Here is a 24,502-nt window from a genome sequence, read left to right on the forward strand (position 1 = left end):
CTGCTCAGAAGACACAACTAACACATGGAAAAGTGACAAGTACATATAGTCATGCGAAAAGAAAAGAGGTGGAGGAGTAAAAGGAGGGGGAGACACAGATATAGGCATGTCATGCCCTTCTAAAATCCAAAAAGTGAGAAGCCGAGACGGCCAGTCCGCTCCTGCCCGTGCCACCTCCGTGTCGCCGGGTTTGTGCCAGAGCCGCGGTGAACCCTGACGGCCAGCCCCCCTCTCCCAATACTGGTGCCTGTCCGCTGGTGGGTCGAGAGAGCCCCCCTGTGGTGGAGGCAGCTCTAAGCTTTTTAATTTAAATTGTCCCTCTAATTTGAATGAATACACTTTAAATCCATTTACAAGGATCTATTGGAGGGCAAGTCTCATGCCAGCAGCCGCGTAATTCCAGCTCCAGTAGCGTCCACTAAAGCTGCTGCAGTTAAAAAGCTTTTATAAGGATCGAGCTCGGCTGTCCACCGCAAGGCATCCTAGTGCCAGTCCCAGCCCCTATGCCTTGGGGTGCCTCCTGATGCTCTTCACTAAGTATCCCGTGTTCCCGAAGCATTTCCTTTGAAAAAATTAAGTGTCCAAACTACAGGTGGTGTAGCTTGCTTAACAGCCGGGATAATCCGCTGACTAGCAGACACTGCTACTAGGCACAAAGTATTTCCTGGGCTAGATGCAGTTAAAAATTTGTAAGTAGATACTCTCGTTGGATGCTGAGAAAGCATTCCATAGAGTCTCCTGGCACGCCATATATGATTCTCTTAAAAAGCTTGGGGTAGGGGTCTAGGGGACCCTTTTATAGCCAAAATCACGGCCCTGTATCACAATACGTCACCTAGGCTGAAGATAAATGGAACTGTAGCACCGAGGGCTCGGTTGCTACAGACGTATTGCACCTCACCCAGAGGTGTGATATCTCACTCTCAGATAAGGATGGAGTGTGGATCAGGACCCGACACCTGCATGCATTACACCACATTGCCGTGGGGCAGGGCGACCAATATGCCCCTGAGATGGGCACGACAGTCCCTGTCCCTGGCTGGAGTGGGGGGAGGGAACACTGAGGAAGGGGAACCCTGCAGTGCAGGAGCAGGGAGGAAGCAGTTCCTGGGTGCATTGAGAAGGGAGTATAAAAGGTGGGCACCATCTTAGTTCAGTGCAGAGAAGTCTGAGCAGAAGTGGCAGGGAGCAGGGGCTCTGCATGAGCTCTGCTCCGGAGGCGGGCCTAGTAACAGAGGCCCAGGCCTGCAAGAGGGAGAAGGAAGGAAGAGGAGCGGAGAAGGCTCCAGGAACGAGGAATGAAGGGATCCCAGGGGTGCGGACGGGCGAGTCGCCACCGCACGCCCGAATCCACCTGCGTGGAGGGGTCAGGCCAAAGGGGGAGACCGGTCCCCGAACTAGTGGAGGCAGGAAACGACCCTCAGCTAGAAACCGGAGGCTCTGACATTTTATGTGGCGCAGCCCCTTGCTCCACCCGCTAGGAAGGCACCACATAGGGTCAGGGAAACTGGCGCCAAGTTTACCAAGAGGAGGCCCGAGGCAGCCGGACAGAAGTGTTGGTAAGAAAGGCCAGACAAAGGACACACAAAGGGGGTCCTGTGAAGCACTCCAAAGTTATCTGGGAGTTGTCTGAGCCCCTCACCTGGTGAGCACAGTACGACGTGGGCAGCCGTTACCTGCAGACGTGGTCTGGATAATAAGAACTGTGAGTAAAGGCCCTGAACTGCATCACTGACTCCGTGTCGTTACTGCTGCTGCCCTGCACCATCACCCCCATCCTCCGCATACACTGCCCTGAGGCTATACTCCTCCCGTGGGGAGTTATGCTACGCTCTGCTGCACCCACAACACCAGCCTTAGCGGTCTGCCCTGTAGCGGCGGTTCACTCTGACCGCAATCCACGGGTGGCGTAGTCGGACATTTAAACATCAAAACCACATAAATAGTTCCGCCACTGGTTTGACCGCCCTGAGCTATGGAACCGGATCGCCGCCACGAAGACTACAACCACCAGCATTCACCAAAAAGGGTCCGGCTCCGGGTGTCCCAAGGCCCAGGGGGTGCGTCAGAACATTTTCATCACCTTTCACAATCACCAATGGGACAAGGCAGGGATGTCCTCTGTCCCCTCTCTTATACATCCTAGTGACGGAGCACCTGCTCTCATCAATTCGCCATAACCCCAATATTAGGTGGATTGAGGTGGGAGGCACCGAGTACAAGTGCTCTCTATTTGCTGATGATGTCCTAGTATATATCACTCAATCACATATATCCATCCCTGCTGTTATGGCTGAAATAGATCACTTTGTTACATGGTAAAATTTTAAAATCAATGCAGCGAAGTCTGAGGCCCTCGATGTCTCCCTCCCTAAATCCATATAGGATTCCATCCAGTCCAACTTTCCCTTTGCCTGGCCCTCACAGGGTATCAAATACTTAGGAATTCCTATTCATAGAGACCTCTCCCATCTATGTTATCTTAATTTTGGGCCCTTTATTGAACAATTCCATACAGACCACGGTTGGCAAGTTAGAACTGTAAGATTCACTACGTGAACCACTGGTGTTTTGTGGAAAAGCACATGTACACCGCGTTCCAAATTATTATGCAAAAAGTGTTTAGGAGTGATAAGGGAAGAATTTGTTTGTTTGTCAGTTAAACTCATTGATGGTGATGTGTGTCAGGGCTCTTTATATCACTGTAAGCAATTGCAGACACCTGTGCTAATTAGTTTGGCAGGTGTGTCCAATGAAAGGCAAGACTACTTAAGAAGGCTCTCTCACATTATTAAGCAGCCTACATTTTCTGCCAAAATGGGAAAGAAAAAGGATGTGTCGGCTGCTGAGAAGCAACAAATTGTGGAGTGTTTAGGTCAAGGCATGACTACAATCAACATTGTGCGATGATCAGGATGAAGTGTCTTGGCAATCAAGAAGTATGTAGCTGATTCACAGTACACACGTGTGCGTGCTGATAAGGGCAAATTGAGGACTCTTTCCTACAGGCAATTACGTCAGGTTGAAAGAGCAGCGGCAAAAAAGCCTTGTCATAGCAGCAGACAAGTTTTTGAAGCTGCTTGTGCCTCCAACGTCGCCCGAACAACAAGATGCAGGGTCCTTCAGAGGTTTGCAGCTGTGCATACGCCATCCTGTCGACCTCCTCTATCCACTTCACACAAGCAGAAACGGCTCCAGTGGGCCAAACATTACATGAAGACTGATTTCAAAACTGTTTTGTTCACGGATGAGTGCCGTGCAGCGCTCGATGGTCCAGATGAATGGAGTGGAGGATGGCTGGTTGATGGACACCCCACGCAAACACGGCTACAGCGCCAACAAGGAGGAGGTGGAGTAATGTTTTGGGCTGGAATCATGGGGAGAGAGATTGTCGGCCCCTTTAGGATCCCTGAAGGCGCTAAAGATGAACTCCATAATGTATGTGGATTTTCTCAAACAGCACTTCCTGCCATGGTTCAAGAAGAAGAACCGTGTATTTCACAGCAAGATCATTTTTCTGCATGATAATGCACCATCTCATGCTGCACATAAAACATCTGCATCTCTGGCTGATATGGGCATAAAAGGGGACAAACTTATGGTGTGACCCCCATGCTCCCCTGACCTCTACCCCATTCAGAACCTTTGGAGCATCATTAAAAGGAGTGTCTATGATGGCGGGAGGCAGTTCACATCTAAGCAACAGCTCTGGGAGGGTATTCTGTCCTCATGCAAAACAATTGAAGCAGAAACCATCCAAAACCTGACAAATTCAATGGACGAGAGAGTTCAGAAGCTCCTTTCGAACAAGGGGTCCTATGTGAAAATGTAACATCACCTAGAATAAAGTTTTGAGTTGAAAACTGTTTGATTTCAGTTTCTAACAACCTGCTAATGCTTATAATTTCAAAAATGGCCATTTTTTTGGTCTTTATTAAAATGAAAAGGTTGATCGAAAAGTTTGGGGGATCTAAGAGTGTGGCAACCCAGTAGTCATGATTACTTCGAATTCTGACAATATGAGGGTCATGCTGCAGGTAGTGCAGCAAGAAGGCACTTATGTGTCTTGCGCATCTCGGAGCCCCAAAATTATTTTCCGGGCTAGATGCAGCTAAAAATTATTTTTAATTTTAAATCTGGTGAAGCTTATTATAGATGGCCTAATAGGATCAGTGCTGCACACTGCTACAAAGCCCAAATTATTTTCCAGTCAAGATACAGATAAACATGATTAGTAATTTGAAAGCTTAAAACGGTTGGTAGGGTGATTTTAACCAATCATCAAGCTTTTACTCTCCCCAGGATGACACAGGGGTAGAAAAGTCGTTTCGGATCCATGATTTGTTCATCTTTATGAACGTGAGTCTGTCTACATTATCAGTGGAGAGCCGCGTGCGCTTATCTGTCAGCACACCACCAGCAGCGCTGAACACACGTTCAGACAGAACGCTGGCTGCGGGGCATGACAAGATCTCCAAGGCGTAAGTGGCTAGCTCCGGCCATTTATCCAGATTGGAAGCCCAAAAAGAGCAAGGGTCCAGTGACACAGTCGTGGCTTCAATGTTTACTTGGAGATACTCCTGTACCATCGTCTCTAGGCGTTGACTATGTGTCAGACTTCTTGTCTCCTGTGGCCTTGCAAAGGATGGGCTAAAAAAGTGGTGAAATGATTCCGCAAAATTGATGTTACCAGCAGATACTGTGGTTCTGTTACGGTTTGAGTGCTGAACACTTGACAGTCCCACGGTTGGCAAGTTGGAACTGTGAGATTCACTACGTGCACCACTGGTATTTTGTGGAAAAGCACATGTAAGATTCTGCAACAGTCTCTGCTGATACTCCTGCATGCGTGCATCCCTTTCTATGGCAGGAATAATTTCTGCAAATTTACTTTTGTACCGGGGATCTAACAGTGTGGCAACCCAGTAGTCAGGATTATTTCTAATTCTCACAATTCGAGGGTCATGTTGCAGGTAGTGCAGCAAGAAGGCACTCATGTGTGTTGCGCATCCAGGAGCACCAAGTCCCTGTTGTGTTGGTGGCGAGGTAACAATCATGCTTCCTTCCTCTGTCCTCTCCCCCCAACCTCGCACAACAGAAATGTGATCAAGGTCTCCCTCATCTGATGAGTCTTCCATCAGTTCGTCCTCCACTTCTTCCTGGGCTCCTGCACCTTCCTCACTAGTTTGGCTGCTACCATGCGCCCTGGTAAAATCATCTCCTCCACCCTCACATGCCTGCCGCCCTGGTGCTGCCGACCGTCTGGACCTTGCAGATGTTAGCCCTTCCGCATACAACTCCTCCTCCTCTACTTCCTCCACCTCCTCTTGTGCCACCACCTGACTCCGAATTCTGTTTAACATGTGCTCCAGCATGTAAATCACCGGAATAGTCATGCTGATAATGGCATCGTCAGCACTAAACATCTTCGTCGCCATTTCAAAACTGTGCAGAAGGGTGCATAGGTCCCTGATCTGAGACCACTCCTCCAGCGTGATTTGCCCCACCTCTGAATCTCGTTGGCCCAGGCTATACGTCAGAACGTATTGCACCAGGGCTTGTCGGTGCTGCCACAGTCGCTGCAACATGTGCAGAGTTGAATTCCACCGGGCAGGCACATCGCATTTTAGCCGGTGAAGTGGCAGGCCCAACGACTTCTGTAGAGATGTAAGTCGCTGAGCTGCGGGATGCGAACGGCGGAAGTGAGCACACAGCGACCGTGCCCTCTGCAGAAGGCCATCTAGTCTGGGATAGTGGGCTAAAAATTGCTGGACAACCAGGTTCAACACGTGAGCCATACAAGGCACGTGTGTGACATTGCCCCGGCGAAGGGCCGCACCCAGGTTTGCAGCATTGTCGCACACGGCCTTCCCTGGTTTCAGGTCCAGTGGAGACAACCATTCATGAAATTGGTTCTCCAGAGCTGACCACAACTCCTCAGCTGTGTGACTCACATTTCCCAGACATTTCAATGTAAAAACCGCCTGATGACGTTGAGCCCTACTGCCAGCATAGTAAGGAGGTGTGCAGGATCCCTTCTGCGCAGTTAGAAAGCTTGTGGCATGACCAGACAGGCTTTGGGTGCAGGTGGAAGACCGAGAGGAGGTTGAGGAGGCAGAAGCAGTGGAGGAAAAATGACATAAAGAGGATTGACGCACAACTCGTGGGGACGGCAAGACTTGGACAGCAGCCCCTTGTCCTGCTGTCACCATAGTTACCCAGTGCCCAGTCAGCGACATGTAACGCCCCTGTCCATGCCTACTCGTCCAAGTGTCTGTGGTGAAATGCACCCTGTCACACACAGAGTTTCTCAAAGAAGCGGTGATGTTGTGTGCGACATGCTGGTGGAGCGCAGGCACACCTTTCTTTGAGAAGTAGTGCCGACTGGGCATCTGGTACTGGGGCACTGCGACGGACATAAGGTCTCGAAAATCCTCTGTGTCCACCAGGCGGAAAGGCAGCATTTCTGTAGCCAAGAGCTTGCAGATGGTGAAATTCAACCTCTTAGCTTTCTCATGGCTAGGAGGAAATGGTCTTTTACTTGTCCACATCTGAGGGACCGAGGGCTGGCTATTGTGCTTAGACGGGGTTGATAAGGGTGTCCCCGGCAAACTGCCGGTCTGTGAGGAAGATGCAGGCGGACATGTTAGGTTGCCTTGATCCAAAGGTGGTGCTATCGATGTCGGACAGCGCTCAAGACCAGCTGGTGTTACCACCTCCAAAGAAAATGATGACCTGCCAATCACGCTGGCTGTTGCGGGTAAAGAGGTGGCAGGTCTGCGCCCCAAAACAGGTGTGACTGCTGTCCCCCCAGTCACAGAGGATGAAGAGGCCGCGGATGCACAAGATATGGCAGACGGTGGTTGGCCCGGCCGGCTAGACCGCATTGTAGCACACTGAGCTTCCCACTGCAACTTATGCTTCATGTCCATGTGCCGGTTCATGCATGAAGTACTCAAACTATGTATTTTTTGGCCTCTACTTAGCTTTTGCTGACAAATGTTACAGATAACACGAGTTGGGTCATCTTTATCGATCTGAAAAAATGCCCAGGCTATGCAAGGCTTAGCACCCATGCGACCTGAAGAGCCACCACGACTTGTGGTGAGAGGCAGAGTTGTGTTTGAGGATGCAGTTGTTGACGTGCTTCCAGTACTACGTCTCTGTCCAGGAAGGCGCAACCTGACCTCGTCGTCACTAGCATCTTCCTCCACCTCCTCTGCTGACCTCATCTCTTGGCTGACTGTGGGCTGACAGTAAGTGGGATCTCCGACCTCATCATCATCACCCTGTGCGTTATCACACCCGTCGTCCTCAGAGCCAACCTGTTCCTGCCCTGACAAAAAACTAAAGTTGTCGCTCCAATCAGGTATTTGAGTCTTATCATCGTCTTCCTCATTGTCTCCACCAACAGGAGTTACAGTTTGGGAATGAGGGTCTACATTATGGTCAGAACCTTCTGCGTCTGGTCCTGGATCCGACTCATAAAGATTCTGGGCATCAGTGCAGATCATTTCCTCGTCTGGATTCACAGAAGCGCTGGAGTCGACCTCTGATTCCCAGGCTATAGTATGAGTAAACAGCTCTGCAGACTCAACCATCTGTTCTACCTCATACTCAGACGGGCAGCTGGAGATTTGGGAGCTGTGAGGAAGCAAGTGCGATTTGGGTGACACCTTTGAGGACTGGAGTATTTGTGATGTTGAAGTTGATGTGGAGGAGAGCCCACTTAAAGGAGCACTTGATATCCGTTGAAGCACCTGCTGTTTTTGTGCCTCATCTGGAATTTGTAGCGATTGGCGTGGCCGTAAGAAAGGGATCTTATCACATTGTCCGCTAAAAGAAGTAGACATTTTAGTTTGGCTGGAAGATGGTCTTTCTTCTGCACCTACCCCACGGACACAACCTTTTTTCCCCTTCCCAACACGCCTATTCCCCTTTCCACCAGCAGCAGGCCTTTTTCCACTCATTTTGGTGGTTAACTAATTCACAACTCTGGAGTTGTTTGCACAAAAAAACAATGGATGGTAACCGAGCAGAGCTGAGTGGCCAAACTGTGGTATTAGGCCAAAACTATTGGCTGGGTTAGATGCAGAAAAAAATTATTTTTAATTTGCAACCTGATGGAGGTCAGTATAGATGGACTAATAGACCAAGTCCCACACACCGCTAGAAGCCCAAATATTTTTTCAGAGCTAGATGCAGAAAAAAATTATATTCAATTTGCAACCTGCTGGACGTCAGTATAGAAGGACTAATAGAACAAGTCCCACACACTGCTAGAAGCCCAAATATTTTTTCAGAGCTAAATGAAGAAAAAAATTATTTTTAATTTGCAACCTGATGGAGGTCAGTATAGATGGACTAATAGACCAAGTCCCACACACTGCTAGAAGCCCAAATATTTTTTCAGAGCTAGATGCAGAAAAAAATTATTTTTAATTTGCAACCTGATGGAGGTCAGTATAGATGGACTAATAGACCAAGTCCCACACACCGCTAGAAGCCCAAATATTTTTTCAGAGCTAGATGCAGAAAATTTTTTTATTCAATTTGCAACCTGATGGAGGTCAGTATAGATGGACTAATAGACCAAGTCCCACACACTGCTAGAAGCCCAAATATTTTTTCAGAGCTAGATGCAGAAAAAAATTATTTTTAATTTGCACCCTGATGGAGGTCAGTATAGATGGACTAATAGACCAAGTCCCACACACCGCTAGAAGCCCAAATATTTTTTCAGAGCTAGATGCAGAAAAAAATTATATTCAATTTGCAACCTGCTGGAGGTCAGTATAGAAGGACTAATAGAACAAGTCCCACACACTGCTAGAAGCCCAAATATTTTTTCAGAGCTAAATGAAGAAAAAAATTATTTTTAATTTGCAACCTGATGGAGGTCAGTATAGATGGACTAATAGACCAAGTCCCACACACTGCTAGAAGCCCAAATATTTTTTCAGAGCTAGATGCAGAAAAAAATTATATTCAGTTTGCAACCTGATGGAGGTCAGTATAGATGGACTAATAGAATGATGCTATGCCCAAAAGATTTTACTTCACTAGGTGCAGTAAAAAAATTGGTATTCTATACACAGGTGGTATATCTTGCAACACAGATAGGCTACTCCACTGACTAACACACTCTGCAATAGGCCAAAAAGGATTAGCTTTGCTAGATTCAGCCAAATGCTGTGAAAAAAACTTGCACAGCACTGGCACAGACCTGCCTGGCAAAAACTGATAGGAACTGATGTAACCTAGTCCTGAAAAGGACTCCAATTACAATTAGTCTTTACTCCCACAATCTATCTATTTAAGAGCACAGACCTGCCTGATAAAAGTCGTAGGAAATGCTGTAACCTAGTCCTTAAAAGGACTACAATCACAACTATTCCCTACTCCCAAGCTATCTGTATATTTGTGCGAAAATTGGCTTGAAATTAACAAGGTATAGCGCACACAGCAACAGCGGTGCCGTCTAACACGCAGCTGCAGCAGTGAGAAAATGGTGGCGACGGGGAAAATGGCTTGGTCTTATAGGGCAAGGACATGTGACATACACTGCCAATCACACATGCCCTTGCTTGTGTGAAAAAAAGCACTTCGCTCCGTGTGTGCGCTGCTGATAGGCTGACAGATTGCACCTCCCCACTGCAAATGCGGGAAAGAGAAAAAAAAATGGAGATCTTCATTGTTCCTGCAGAGATCCATCCCCTGCCCCTCCCCCCGCCCCGCTGTACACTCAAACTGCGTATTAACATTAATTTTCATCATTACTGAGAAAAAATCCAGTTATGATTTTGGTGCACGAACAGTTATCGAACATAACCTCGAACAGCCGAATTTTTCTCAAATTGTTCGTGTTCGCCGACCGGCTCGAACACCGCCCAAAACAGCTCGAATTTGAGATTGGCGAACAGTTCGAGTAGAACAACGCTCATCTCTACTCCAGACATCTACCCATGCTCCAGACATCTCCCCATGCTTCAGACATCTACCCATACTCCAGACATCTACCTATACTCCAGACATCTACCCATACTCCAGACATCTACCCATACTCCAGACATCTACCCATGCTTCAGAAATCTACCCATACTCCAGACATCTACCCATACTCCAGACATCTACCCATGCTTCAGACATCTACCCATACTCCAGACTTCTACCCATGCTTCAGACATCTACCCATACTCCAGACATCTACTCATGCTTCAGACATCTACCCATGCTTCAGACATCTACCCATACTCCAGACATCTACTCATGCTTCAGACATCTACCCATGCTTCAGACATCAAAACATGGTCCAGATATCTATCTCACCATGCTCCAGATGTTCAACAACATACGTAATAGCCAAATATTGTTTATAAACTCAATAATGAATCTGCCCACGCTCCAGATTACCCATTATGTATTAATATTATTCCTAAATATTATATACATTAATTCAATAGGGAATCTACTCAAGCTCAAGATCGCTAATTATCTATTAAGCCTTTACAGACTCAGCGATTTTTCATTTTTACTCTTTTCTCCTCCCCTTTTTCCTAGGGCTGTAACTTTTTTATGTTTCCAGTGACATGGACATATGAGGGCTTATTTTTTATTGGACGAGTTGTAGTTTTGAGTTACATAATTCATTTAACTAGGCTATAATGTTCTGATAAAAAAATTAAATACTAGGGAAACTATAGTTTTTGAGGTATTGTTTTTACAAAGCTCATTATGCAATAAAACTTATCTGGCAATACGATTTTCCAGGTCCATATATTTACAGTAATACGAAACTTGCATAGTTTTTTTATTATATTTTTAGAAAAGTAGTGAAAAAAAAACAGAAATTTGTAAAAAAAAAAAAATAATAATAAAATAAAAAATATATTGGTTTGGGTCATAACTTTTTTTTTTTTCTGTCGATTTACTAGCCTTTCACTCGTATTAAGCTGATGTTATCATTGTTACTGTTTTGGAGTATATGTGACAATTTATAGCTATTTATTGCATTTTTGGGAGAATTTGTGATGACGAAAAACACCAATTCTGGTGTAGTGATTTTTCATTCAGTTTCAGCATTTACCGCAAGGGATAAATATTTTTATGTTATTTTAGTTCAGTAAATTACACGCCCAGCAACACCAAATATGTTAAATTTTTTAACTTTTTATATTTTTTTATTTATGTTTGTGGAAACAGAGGGGGATTCAAACTTTTACGGCATATATTTAAAAAAAATATTTCTTATTGTTATTTTATTTTTCTTTTCTAATTAGTCTCCTTAGGGGACTTAAATCAGCAAACCCTTGTTCACCTTTGCAATACACTGGTATTGCATAGTATTGTGAAATAGACAATCTCCTATGAAGTCTAGCCACAGGTTGTGCTCCATGGGAGATCTCACATAGTAGACATGGGTGCCTTCAGAAGGCCATAGCAACTGATTGTTACCACACTTAAGTGTTGATGTCCATCAGAAGTGAAGACTGTCATTCTAAATGACGCGCTCAGGGGATGGGGACAACTCGGTACCCGGGCCTTTGCCTGGTTTTGGAGATGTAGCGGTGGTCGGCTCCCGGGCCCGTACCCTGGGGTCGCTCTTGAAAAAAGGGATTGGAACTTGGATAGAGATAAAAATAAAATAAATAGTTTGTGACGCCACCTGTGGTACCTGGTAAGGATTACCAGCGCTGCTGCAGACCTCCGGGGGGTGATGGGATGGCAGCTGGGATGTTTCTGCTTCCCACAGGCGGAGCGGGCCCCCGGGGCAGTGTGGAGTTTGATGGTGGGTGGTGATGCTGGGGCTTGTAGTGCAGAGGGAGAGATGGCGCAGTCGAAATAATTGACGGAGGCAGTGCAGTGCAGTCATCCGAGTTTTTACTCACAGTTCTTATGTAAGTTCCACAGGTACACTGTACGGGTGTCAGCCTCCCACGTCGCGCTGCGTTCACCAGACCGGGGGTTCAGCTCTTCCTCAGATTGATCAGGAGCGCTTGACGGAACCCCGCTTTCCTTATGTTCCTTGCTAGACCGACTTCTCACGTTGGGTCTTCTCCCTCCTGCCTTGTGCTTCCCCACTCACAGTCCCGATCGGGTGCTCTGAAGTCCCTCTGGGCAACCTGGAGTTCCCGGACCTACTTGACCCTCACGGTGACTAAGATGAGGCTGTGGCAACTGCACCATAAAAGTTAGAAGCCTCCGGTTTTTCCAGCCGAGACCTGGAGTAACACAGCTGGTCCAGGGGCCGGTCCCCTTCTTGCGGCCTGATCCCTCTGACACCTGGCAGATTCGGGGCGTATGGGTGCCGTCCTGCACTCGCCGTACCCCCTGGGATCCCTTCTATAGAACGGAGCCTTCCTCCTCTGCTCCCCTCCTGGGCCTCTATCACTAGGCCCCACTTATGGAGCAGAGCTCCCGACGAGACTCTGCTCCCTGACTGACTGTCCTCACTGTCTGACCTTCTTCTGTCCTGCCACCCTAAGATGGCTTCCCTTTATATACCTCCTATGATGGTGCTCCCCTACTCTACTTCCTCCACCCACACCCACTACTGGTTCCCCCTACCTTTGGTTCCCCCCACTCCAGCCAGGGACAGGGCTCAGCAGGAACACAGTGCATCTTGCCCTTCCAGCCGGCCTGGAGCAGTGTAGTGTTGAATGCGGGTGTTAAAGTTCTGGGCAGCACTCCCTCCTTACCTGAGAGAAGGAGACATCACACCTCTGGGTGAGGTGCAGTACCTCTGTGGCGACTGAACCCTCAGGGGCGCCACATAAACAGCAGAACTTTTAGAGGCTAAATTGATTAGATCAGGGCTACCTCCCATATCTGTTACTGATGGGAGCCAGCTATGTAAAATTACCGTCACACATCTGGTATCTGTGGCACAAGGATCGAGGCTCAGCTAATGAGCCTGCTCCATACAGTGATAGTATGGCAGCTGTCACTAAGGGGTCAATCTTATAGCTAGATATTGTGTACATACAAAACTATGGAAGCAGCGGGAATTGGATGTTTCGCCCCCACCAATTCGCCCCCAGCAGTTCGCCACCCAGCAGTACACCCCCAGCAATTCGCCCCAGGGTACATTTAGCCCCCGCATATTTTGTCCCCAGCATTTGGCCCCCAGGATGTTTTGCCCCCGCACATTTCACCCCCACACATATCGCCCCCCAGTTCGCCCCGGCGAAATGTGCGGGGGCGAATCTTCCTGGGGGCGAAATGATAGGGGCGAAATGTGCGGGGGCGAAATGTACCTGGGGGCGAACTGATGGGGGCGAACCTTCCTATAACCGGAAGCAACACACAAAAATATGTGAAAAAATAGATGATTTTAAAGGCCCATACGGCAAAGTTTCGGTCCAACCGTGGGGACCTTTCTCACCTTGACAAAGGTCCCCACGGTTGGACCGAAACATTGCCGTATGGGCCATTAAAATCATCTATTTTTTCACTTATTTTTGTGTGCTGCTTCCATAGTTTTGGATATACTGTGGACTTGAATCTACCTGGGGAGCTTTGCACTAAAATCTTGCTAGTGCTGTTCGTTACCCTTGTTTTTAGATATTGTGTACAACAGCTCAAAAATCTACTCATGCTCCTGATCACACAATTGTCCATTACAAGATATTTATCTTGTACTTTAATTTTTTTTTTCCAGGTTTCTGTGTGCAAAGAAATGGCGACAGAACTAAGCAACATAATTCTCTGCAAGGACAGTCTCCTACCGCGTCGTAAGCGTGGGGGTGTTATACGTTCAAGATCTACCATTCAAGATGATAGAAGAGGACGCAATACTAGTATACTCAGCAATGGTAAACTATGTGGCGGTAGTGGGCCCGACCCACTGGCACAGAGACTGGCGCAAGAAGCAGCTCTGGTAGCCCGGGAATGTACACATATTCGAGTATGTCCGGAGTGCCGCCGCTTTCAAGGACTCAGAGCGCGAACCTCTGCGGGATCTCCAGCACAAAGTGAGGAGAGTTTATGGGAGAAGACTACAAACAGCAGTGAGCCGGAGTAGAAAGTCATGAGTGGTAAAGAGGATACAAAACATCCAGTGCGGTTTTTTAGTCATCATTTAATTATACAAATAAACTTTTTACAGCTAGAAGAAAATCCTGTTAGTGGATTATCCACAGTACAAAAAAATAAAAAATCTCCCACAATGGATTTCTAAGATCTGAGCTGCTGATGACATCATAAAACTACTGGTTTCTCGTACAAATTAGCAGAGGACTAAACCTAGTCACATAATATTGTTATTTTTGGATCTTGAGGGCCATTGTCTTCCTTTTCCCAAAGTCATAAACACCTAGAGGCTTTTGCTTGGATACCCACAATGTCTGTAGTATTGAAACATTTGGTCTAAAATGATAACTCGGATCTGGTGAGAATAGGGTTGTTCTATGTTCATGGGAACCGTTTTTGGTGTTTTAATCGGTTGAGAATGTTTTTACCATGGCTTCATGTGTGTCTTTGAAGGTTGTGTTATACCAGTATTCATGTTTTGTAGAGAAAGTCAAGCCCTATATGAAGTGTACATCCTGGCCACGTGAAAAACTGGTGTCATGGGATGTAAATACTCATGACTGTCATGTAAATATAGAGCTTCGTCCTTGTGTCATGAGAATAAGAGCTAGATTTACAAAATGATTATTTGTGAAAGTAAATGAAAAAATTCCATCCTCACATGCTGGTATGGTGACAAAGAGAACTGTTAAATATTCCATAGGATTAGGGGTACAGGACAATGCTACAAACACCAATAGGGTTAAACCCATAAGACAGTTGTTATGTACCACTTTTCCTGATAAAAAAAATCATGAACATATGACTTTCATAATGCTACATTTGGTAAATCTACTCCTTATAACAAAAAAAAAATCCACTCCAGGAGTCCATTAAAGCTGTGTATGAAAGAATTATAATGATATTTTTTGATGAAAAAATCTACAATTCTATGCAATTTCTGTAAAATAAAGAGAACAATTCTTAGTATGTTTGCATAGGTGTAATGTATATGTCCACAGCATCTTGGTACATACTGTACTTATTTTATAGGCATCAGAACAATGACAGGTATGAAAATAGTGAAGTAACACTGATCATCAGTGTCCTCACTTCCTCGTTCTCTCTCCTGTAGAGTGTAACCTCTTATAGTCAGCGGGGTCCTCTCTCTTTCTTGTAGAGTGTAAGCTCTTATGGTCAGTGGGGTCCTCTCTCTCCTGTAGAGTGTAAGCTCTTATGGTCAGTGAGGTCCTCTCTCTCCTGTAGAGTGTTAGCTCTTATGGTCAGTGGGGTCCTCTCTCTCCTGTAGAGTGTAAGCTCTTATAGTCAGCTGGGTCCTCTGTCACCCATAGAGTGTAAGCTCTTATAGTCAGTGGTGTCCTCTCTCTCCTGTAGAGTGTAAGCTCTTATGGTCAGTGGGGTCCTCTCTCTCCTGTAGAGTGTAAGCTCTTATGGTCAGTGAGGTCCTCTATCTCCCCTGTAGAGTGTAAGCTCTTTTGGTCAGCGGGGTCCTCTCTCTCTTCTGTAGAGTGTAAGCTCTTATGGTCAGCTGGGTCCTCTCTCTTTCCTGTAGAGTGTAAGCTCTTATGGTCAGCGAGGTCCTCTCTCTCTTCTGTAGAGTGTAAGCTCTTATGGTCAGTGAGGTCCTCTCTCTCTCCTGTAGAGTGTAAGCTCTTATGGTCAGTGAGGTCCTCTCTCTCTCCTGTAGAGTGTAAGATCTTTTGCTCAGCGAGGTTCTCTCTCTCACCTTTAGAGTGTAAGCTCTTATGCTCAGCAAGGTTCTCCCTCTCTCCTGTAGAGAGTAAGCTCTTATGGTCATGAAGGTTCTCTCTATCTCTCACCTGTAGAGTTTAACCTCTTTTGCTCAGCAAGGTTCTCTCTCTCACCCGTAGAGTGTAATCTCTTTTGCTCAGCGAGGTTGTCTCTCTCTCTCACTTGTAGAGTGTAAGCTCTTACACTCATCAAGGTTCTCTCTCACCTGCAGAGCATAAGCTCTTATGCTCAGCGAGGCTCTCACTCTCACACCTGTAGAGTGTAAGCTCTTATGCTCAGTGAGGTTCTCTCTCTCTTACACCTGTAGAGTGTAAGCTCTTATTTCAGCGAAGTTCTCTCTCTCCTGTAGAGTGTAATCTCTTATGCTCAGCGAGGTTCTTTCACCTGTAGAGTGTAAGATTTTATGCCCAATAAGGTTCTCTCTCTCACCTGTAGAGTGTAAGCTTTAATGCTCAGCGAGGTTCTCTCTCTCACCTGTACAGTGTAAGCTCTTTTGCTCAGCGAGGTTCTCTCTCTCTCACCTATAGAGTGTAGTCTCTTATTCTCAGAGAGGTTCTCTCTCTCACACCTGTAGAGTGTAAGCTCTTATTTCAGCTAAGTTCTCTCTCTCTCCTGCAGAGTGTAAGTTCTTATGCTCAGCGAGGTTCTCTCACCTGTAGAGTGTAAGATTTTATGCCCAATAAGGTTCTCTCTCTCACCTGTAGAGTGTAAGATTTTATGCTCATCGACGTCCTTTCTCCCTCACCTGTAGAGTGTAAGCTCTTATGCTCAGCGAGATTCTCCCTCTCACCTGTAGAGTATAAGCTCTTATGCTCAGTAAGGTTCTCTCTCTCACCTGTAGAGTGTAAGCTGTTATGCTTAGCGAGTTTCTCCCTCTCCCTCTCACCTGCTGAGTATAAGCTCTTATCTCAGCAAAGTTCTCTCTCACCTGTAGAGTGTAAGCTCTTATGCTCAGCAAGGTTCTCTCACCTATAGAATGTAAACTCTTATGCTCAGCGAGGTTCTCTCTCTCTCTCACCTGTAGAGTGTAAGCTCTTAGCTCAGCGAGGTTCTCTCTCTCCTGTAGAGTGTAAGCTCTTTTGCTCAGCGGGATTCTCTCTCACCTGTAGAGTGTAAGCTAATGGTCATCAAGGTTCTCTTTCTCTCTCACCTGTAGAGTATAAGCTCATATGGTCAGCGAGGTTCTCTCTCTCCCTCACCTGTACAGTGTAAGCTCTTTTGCTAAGCGAGGTTCTCTCTCTCTGTCACCTGTAGAGTGTAAACTATTTTGTTCAGCGAGGTTCTCTCTCACCTATAGAGTGTAAACTCTTATGCTCAGTGAGGTTCTCTCTGTCTCTCTCTCGCCTGTAGAGTGTAAGCTCTTATGCTCAGCGGGATTCTCTTTCACCTGTAGAGTGTAAGCTAATGGTCATCAAGGTTCTCTCTCTCTCTCACCTGTTGAGTGTAAGCTCTTATGCTCAGCGAGTTTCTCCCTCTCCTTCTCACCTGTTGAGTATAAGCTCTTATCTTAGCAAAGTTCTCTCTCACCTGTAGAGTGTAAGCTGTGATGGTCAGCAAGGTTCTCTCTCTCACCTGTAGAGTGTAAGCTCTTATCCTCAGCGAGGTTCTCCCTCTCACCTGTAGAGTATAAGCTCTTATCTCAGCAAAGTTCTCTCTCACCTGTAGAGTGTAAGTTCTGATGGTCAGCGAGGTTCTCTCTCTCTCACCTGTAGAGTGTAAGCTCTTATGCTCAGCGAGGTTCTCTCTCTCTCTCACCTGTAGAGTGTAAGCTCTTATGCTCAGCGAGATTCTCTCTCACCTGTGGAGTGTAAGCTCTTAGATCAGAGAGGTCCTCTCTCTCTCACCTGTAGAGTGTAAGCTCTTAGGCTTAGCGAGGTTCTCTCACCTTTAGAGTGTAAGCTTTTATGCTCCACGAGGTTCTCTCTCACCTGTAGATTGTAAGCTATAATGCTCAGCGAGGTTCTCTCTCTTTCCTCTCTCACCTACAGTGCTGGCCAAAAGTATTGGCACCCCTGCAATTCTGTCAGATAATACTCAGTTTCTTCCTGAAAATGATTGCAATCACAAATTCTTTGGTATTATTCTCTTCATTTAATTTGCTTGCAAGGAAAAAACACAAAAGAGAATGAAGCAAAAAAAACAAATCATTGATCATTTCATACAAATCTCCAAAAATGGGCCAGACAAAAGTATAGGCACCCTCAGCCTAATACTTGGTTGCACAACCTTTAGCCAAAATAACTGCGAACAACCGCTTCCGGTAACCATCAATGAGTTTCTTACAATGCTCTGCTGGAATTGTAGACCATTCTTCTTTGGCAAACTGCTCCAGGTCCCTGATATTTGAAGGGTGCCTTCTCCAAACTGCCATTTTGAGATCTCTTCACAGGTGTTCTATGGGATTCAGGTCTGGACTCATTGCTGGCCACCTTAGAAGTCTCCAGTGCTTTCTCTAAAACCATTTTATAGTGGTTTTGGAAGTGTGTTTTGGGTCATTGTCCTGCTGGAAGACCCATGACCTCTGAGGGAGACCCAGCTTTCTCACACTGGGCCCTACATTATGCTGCAAAATTTGTTGGTAGTCTTCAGACTTCATAATGCCATGCACACGGTCAAGCAGTCCAGTGCCAGAGGCAGCAAAGCAACCCCAAAACATCAGGGAACCTCCGCCATGTTTGACTGTAGGGACCGTGTTCTTTTCTTTGAATGCCTCTTTTTTTTTTCCTGTACACTCTATGTTGATGCTTTTTCCCAAAAAGCTCTACTTTTGTCTCATCTGACCAGAGAACATTCTTCCAAAACGTTTTAGGCTTTCTCAGGTAAGTTTTGGCAAACTCCAGCCTGGCTTTTTTATGTCTCGGGGTAAGAAGTGGGGTCTTCCTGGGTATCCTACCATACAGTCCCTTTTCATTCAGACGCCGACGGATAGTACGGGTTGACACTGTTGTACCCTCAGATTGCAGGGCAGCTAGAGCTTGTTTGGATGTTAGTTGAGGTTCTTTATCCACCATCCGCACAATCTTGCGTTGAAATCTCTCGTCAATTTTTCTTTTCCGTCAACATCTAGGGAAGTTAGCCACAGTGCCATGGGCTTTAAACTTCTTGATGACACTGCGCACGGAAGACACAGGAACATTCAGGTCTTTGGAGATGGACTTGTAGCCTTGAGATTGCTCATGCTTCCTCACAATTTGGTTTCTCAAGTCCTCAGACAGTTCTTTGGTCTTCTTTCTTTTCTCCATGCTCAATGTGGTACACACAAGGACACAGGACAGAGGTTGAGTCAACTTTAATCCATGTTAACTGGCTGCAAGTGTGATTTAGTTATTGCCAACACCTGTTAGGTGCCACAGGTAAGTTACAGGTGCTGTTAATTACACGAATTAGAGAAGCATCACATGATTTTTCAAAGGGTGCCAATACTTTTGTCCACCCCCTTTTATAGGTTTGGTGAGGAATTATATCCAATTTGGCTTTAGGACAATTCTTTTTGTGTTTTTTTCATTGAAGACAAATTAAATGAAGAGAATAATACCAAAGAATTTGTGATTGCAATCATTTTCAGGAAGAAACTGAGTATTATCTGACAGAATTGCAGGGGTGCCAATACTTTTGGCCAGCACTGTATAATGCTCAGCGAGGTTCTCTCTCTCACCTGTAGAATTTAAGCTCTTTTGCTCAGTGAGGTCCTCTCTTTCACCTGTAGAGTGTAAGCTCTTATCTCAGCGAAGTTCTCTCTCTCTCCTGTAGTGTGTAAGATCTTATGCTCAGCGAGGTTCTCTCACCTGTAGAGTGTAAGCTTTTATGCTCCACGAGGTTCTCTCTCTCTCACCAGTTGATTGTAAGCTATAATTCTCAACGAGGTTCTCTCTCTCACCTGTAGAATGTAAACTCTTATGCTCAGTGAGTTTCTCTCTCTCTCTCACCTGTAGAGTGTAAATTCTTATGCTCAGTGAGGTTATCTCTCTCTCACCTGTAGAGTGTAAGCTCTTGTGCTCAGTGAGGTTCTCTCACCTGTAGAGTGCAAGCTTTTATGCTCCACGAGGTTATCTCTCTCTTACCTGTAGACTGTAAGCTATAATGCTCAGCGAGGTTCTCTCTCTTACCTGTAGAATGTAAACTCTTATGCTCAGCAAGTTTCTCTCTCTCTCTCACCTGTAGAGTGTAAATTCTTATGCTCAGTGAGGTTCTCTGTCTCTCTCTCCTGTAGATTGTAAGCTATAATGCTCAGTGAGGTTCTCTCTCTTACCTGTAGAGTGTAAACTCTTATGCTCTGCGAGACTCTCACTCTCACTTGTAGAGAATAAGCTCTTATGGTCATTAAGGTTCTCTCTCTTTCTTACCTGTAGAGTGTAAGCTCTTATGCTTAGCGAGGTTCTCACTCTCTTATCTGTAGAGTGTAAGCTCTTAGCTCAGCGAGGTTCTCTCACCTGTATAGTGTAAGCTCTTATGCTCAGTGATGTTCTCTCTCACCTGTAGACTGTAAGCTCTTATGGTCATCAAGGTTCTCTCTCTCTCACCTGTAGAGTGAAAGCGCTTATGCTCAGCAAGGTTCTCTCTCTCTCACCTGTAGAGTGTAAACTCTTATGCTCAGTGAGGTTGTCTCTCTCTGTCACGGAATGACAAGGAGATGTCGGGCAAACGACACAACACACAGATAATAGAGTGGGAAGGGGGGCCCTTGCTGACTCTGGACTTAACCTGGCTAGTGAGCAGGCCAGCGAGACACTAGTCTTACCACTTCAAAAGGACAACACGAGGAAGGTATGACAAACAATGGGAAGATGACAACATAAAATACACTTAGCTTTCCAACAGGAAACTTCACCGAGGCAACTGCAACAAACACCACAGCTTCTCCAGAGACGGGCTCCTTCAAATAGGTCAGCATAGAATGAACTATAACCGGCGGTCAGCTGATGGCTTATATGGCTATTTAAAGGGAGGTGGGAGTAGCACCAACCAGCATCAGCTGCCAGCAAGAGACTAAGATTAACCCTTGCTGGACCAAAAGGAAAAAACTAAATTTAAATTACATCATTCCCAGAATTCATCTCCATAGACCTTTGGTCCTCGTGGTTACGGCCAACAGAGACAGACGGTGATGGTAATGACGTAGGCTCCGGAGGCGCGACAAACCTCCTAAGCGACGACCTGTGGAATACGTTAGGAAAACCCATCACTGGGGGTAACTCCAACTGGAAGGTTGTAGGGCTGAGTACGGCCGTGACCCTATATGGACCGATCACCCTAGAACCAGAGTCCCGAAGCATACTTCCACCTGATGTCTTTAGTGGACACCCACATGTAATCATTCACACACAGGCCCAGACCTGAATGTTTATTACCACACGTACGTTTGGAACCAGATGGTACCCTCCTTGCAGGACCAACAACGAAGGCATCCCCCCGTGTCACAAAACTCCAACCCTTAGAAGACTCAGTGGTAACAAGCACCCCCCTGACCAATCCTCATGGGGGGACCCTGAGGTCCAGAGTTAACCTGGGGAATGGGTAGAGTCACACCCCTATTTTCCGGTAGCACATTAGCTACCTTCACCGGAAAATGAGGGGTAGGTTTCACCAAGAAAGCTGAGATAGTAGCACCCAAGCAACTGTTCTCACAAATTTGCCCCAACTGATTACTTCTCTCGACCTAAGACCAGATTGTGTTTCTTCAGCCAGGGAAGGCCTAAGACGATGGGCGTAGACAGACTCTCCAAGACCTGGCACAACAGGAACTCACTATGATGTAGAGTCCCTATGCGCAAGTTCACATTATGTACGAATTGTGTCAAATTCCTGTGGCCAAAGGGAGCGGAAAAATAGGAACGGATCTCGCTAGTGCCCTACAAATAAAACCATGGGACTGAGCAAAGCGAGTATCCACCAAACTGACTTCAGACCCACTATCCACCAAAAACGGAATAGTTTCAGTTTTCCCACCCACTACTATGTCAGTTGAAATGGAAAAGGAAGACGTATTAATGGAGGAAATGTACACACCCTGGTCGTCTCCCTTGACACGACCGGGGGACGCGGCTTATGTGATGGAACAGCAAGTTTGGCACGAGATGGACAGACATTGATGTAATGATCCGTAAGACCACAGTAAAAGCATGCCCCATTCCCACGATGAACCATAGGCAACCTAGTGTGAACGGAGGAACCCCCCAACTGCATGGGTTCCTCCGACAGTGTGGCACCCTGCTGTTTACAGGTACCACAGGACCCAAAGGGGTGCATGGATGGACTTCTCCACAAGAGTTCCTCATTACAAACAAACACCTCCACCCTTCCACCTCATACCACCTGATAGGGATATATATATGGATGGTGGAGCCAGGCAGTTGAGCAGTTAGTTGTTCAGAGAGTGTGCTGCCACTGAGAGCAGTGAAGACGCAGCACGTCTGCTGCTGCTGTATTGAGGGCCCCAAGTGTGGCCGGAGGCAAGGAGGAGAGGAGAGAGGAGTTGAGTGGGCAGAGGAGCATCATAGGCTCACCCCAAGACACAAACCGGACACCGGGTCCACGCCTACAGGATCCTTTATACCCAGTAGGGATCACCGGCATACCAGGAGGACTACAAGTCCCTGGTCGACCTGAAGCTAAACCCTTGCCAGAACTAGGAACCACGAAGGCCCCGGCGTCCAGGGATAGTGGTTGCCAGAAAAAGGTCCTACTACCAAGCGACAGGTGAAGGAACAGCACAACACAGAAGCTAGGCCCAGTTGCAGGCTGGCCAGGAGCTTAGAGAGAGGGAGACACGGACCAGGAGGCCTTATACCCTCTCACTGGGGAGAAGTCCTGAAGTGCACCCTTCCTACCGAGTACCCTGGACCGTACCTGACATCCGCACCAGTAAAGGTACTGAAGTGAATCCCCTGTCTCTGTCAGTTACTCCTGCTGCGCCATTTCTCCTGCATTACAAGCCCCAGCATCACCACCATCAGCACCTACACTGCCCCGGGCGCCAGCTCCGCCTGTGGGGAGCAGGAACATCCCAGCTGCCATCCCAACACCCCCGGAGGGCTGCAGCAGTGCCGGTAACCATTACCAGAAATCACAGGTGGCGTCACGAGACAAACTGTACAATAAAACCCCTTTTTAAAGAGAGACCCAGAGTACTGGCCCGGGAGCCGACTGCCGTGACCTCCTAAACAAGGTAAAAGGCCCGGGTACCAAGTCCCCTATATTCCCCTGGGTGACACAGCTCTCTTTCCTGGCGTCACGAATAGGATTTCGTGCCCGTTGCCACCGGGTACTGCGTGCCGTAATTGAACTGTGTTTAAACTGTGGAGAACATCGCCGCCATTACCGCGTCCCCACGCGGGAAGAAGAGGGGCGTAACTGCGGGAAACGGAGAAGCGTGACTGCTGAAAGCGCGCGAAGCTCAAGCCCCGCCTCGCGCTCTGACGCAGCACCAGGAAGCGTCAGGTCCTGGAAGGAGACCGTCGCCTGCGGAGCTGCGGCATACCCGATCAAATGTAAAGGAGGTAGGCTACGGTTCACTAGGGGGGCGCAACCATGGCCGACGACCAGCAAAACGCCGGAGCACCGGTTAACGCTCCTGATGCTCAAATTGTGCCCGGCGTTGCTCAGGCCGGAGCGGCCGCCCCACCAGCAGGGGTCGTGACTCCGTTGATACCCATGGCCCTGCCGCATATTCCTGGAGCAAAATGGCTTCCCCAGTATGATGGCAAACCAGACACCCTGTCTGGATTCAAAAGGAAAATATGCGGTGTATTGAATATGTATTCAATGACTGGTAAGCAGAGAGCCGCTGTTGTGCTGGGACAATTGACTGGTGCCGCAGAGCGGGAAATTGAAACCTGGCCAGTCGCAGACCAGGAATCAGTATCCATTATCTTTAAGAGACTGGAAACTGTCTTTGAAAACCACAGATCTCTGGATGAGGTTCTACCACTGTACCCAGGAACCTGAGGACAGTATCCGGGACTATGCCTGGCGCTTACAGGAAGCCCTGCGGGCCCTGAAACTGGTTAGTCCAGCCAGCATACATGGTGAGGACAAAATGCTGACAGAAGAGTTCATCCGGGGGTTAAGGTCCCAGGAGGAGAGCAGAACTGTACGGTGGTGGGCCTTAGATCATCCAAATGCCACCTTTTACGCCCTGAAGGACATGGCTATTAAGGGTCTGCAGCCCCTGGAACCATCAGATACTGCTATCCAGCGTTACCAGGGTGGGGCCACCCCAGTGCCCGCAGCACCCACTCCTCCTTCATTAACGGCTGAAACAAAGATGCAAACAGTGCACCCTCGTGAGCTGGACAGCCTGCGCTCTGAAGTGCGTCAGCTAAGTAAAATCCTGGCCACTGTCCTGAGCACCCTGTAGCTACAGATGGATCCTGAGCCGGAAGGAAGGATCCTACTCGCCGACAGTCCTGAGGATGTCCCCTGGATGAGGAGAAGAAGGAGAACAACGCCACCCCGAAGGAGGACAACGCCACCCTGTGGGAGGACCAACGACCAACGTCACCCTCCAGGAGAATTCATCTGCTACCGTTGCCACAAGGCAGGCCACACCACGCGGAACTGTCCTTTAAACGGGCAAACCCTGGGGCCAAGGGCCGACACCCAGGAGTAGATCAACCAGGCCCATCAAGCTGGTACGACCGGTTTGTAGGAGGAAGGCCTTTCCTGTCCATCGTGCTGGACGGCATAGCAACACCTGCATTACTGGACACCGGCTCACAGG

The 24,502-nt window shown here is 47.2% G+C and overlaps 1 protein-coding gene across 5 annotated transcripts in view; it reads left to right on the plus strand.

The window, feature by feature from the left end:
- The window catches only part of GRIK4 (glutamate ionotropic receptor kainate type subunit 4), a 616,708-nt gene extending 601,708 nt beyond the window's left edge, over positions 1-15,000 (plus strand). For all 5 annotated transcript variants that reach the window (XM_073656653.1, XM_073656651.1, XM_073656650.1 and 2 more), the window contains one exon: positions 13,661-15,000. In XM_073656653.1, the coding sequence (XP_073512754.1) occupies positions 13,661-14,023 (363 nt within the window). In that variant the 3' untranslated portion in view covers positions 14,024-15,000. The remainder of the gene's footprint in view (positions 1-13,660) is intronic.
- Positions 15,001-24,502: the final 9,502 nt, after the last annotated feature.

The sequence above is a fragment of the Phyllobates terribilis genome, unplaced genomic scaffold (genome assembly GCF_046119375.1).
Source record: "Phyllobates terribilis strain yellow unplaced genomic scaffold, ASM4611937v1 Scaffold_12__6_contigs__length_324123572, whole genome shotgun sequence".
NCBI lineage: Eukaryota > Metazoa > Chordata > Amphibia > Anura > Dendrobatidae > Phyllobates > Phyllobates terribilis.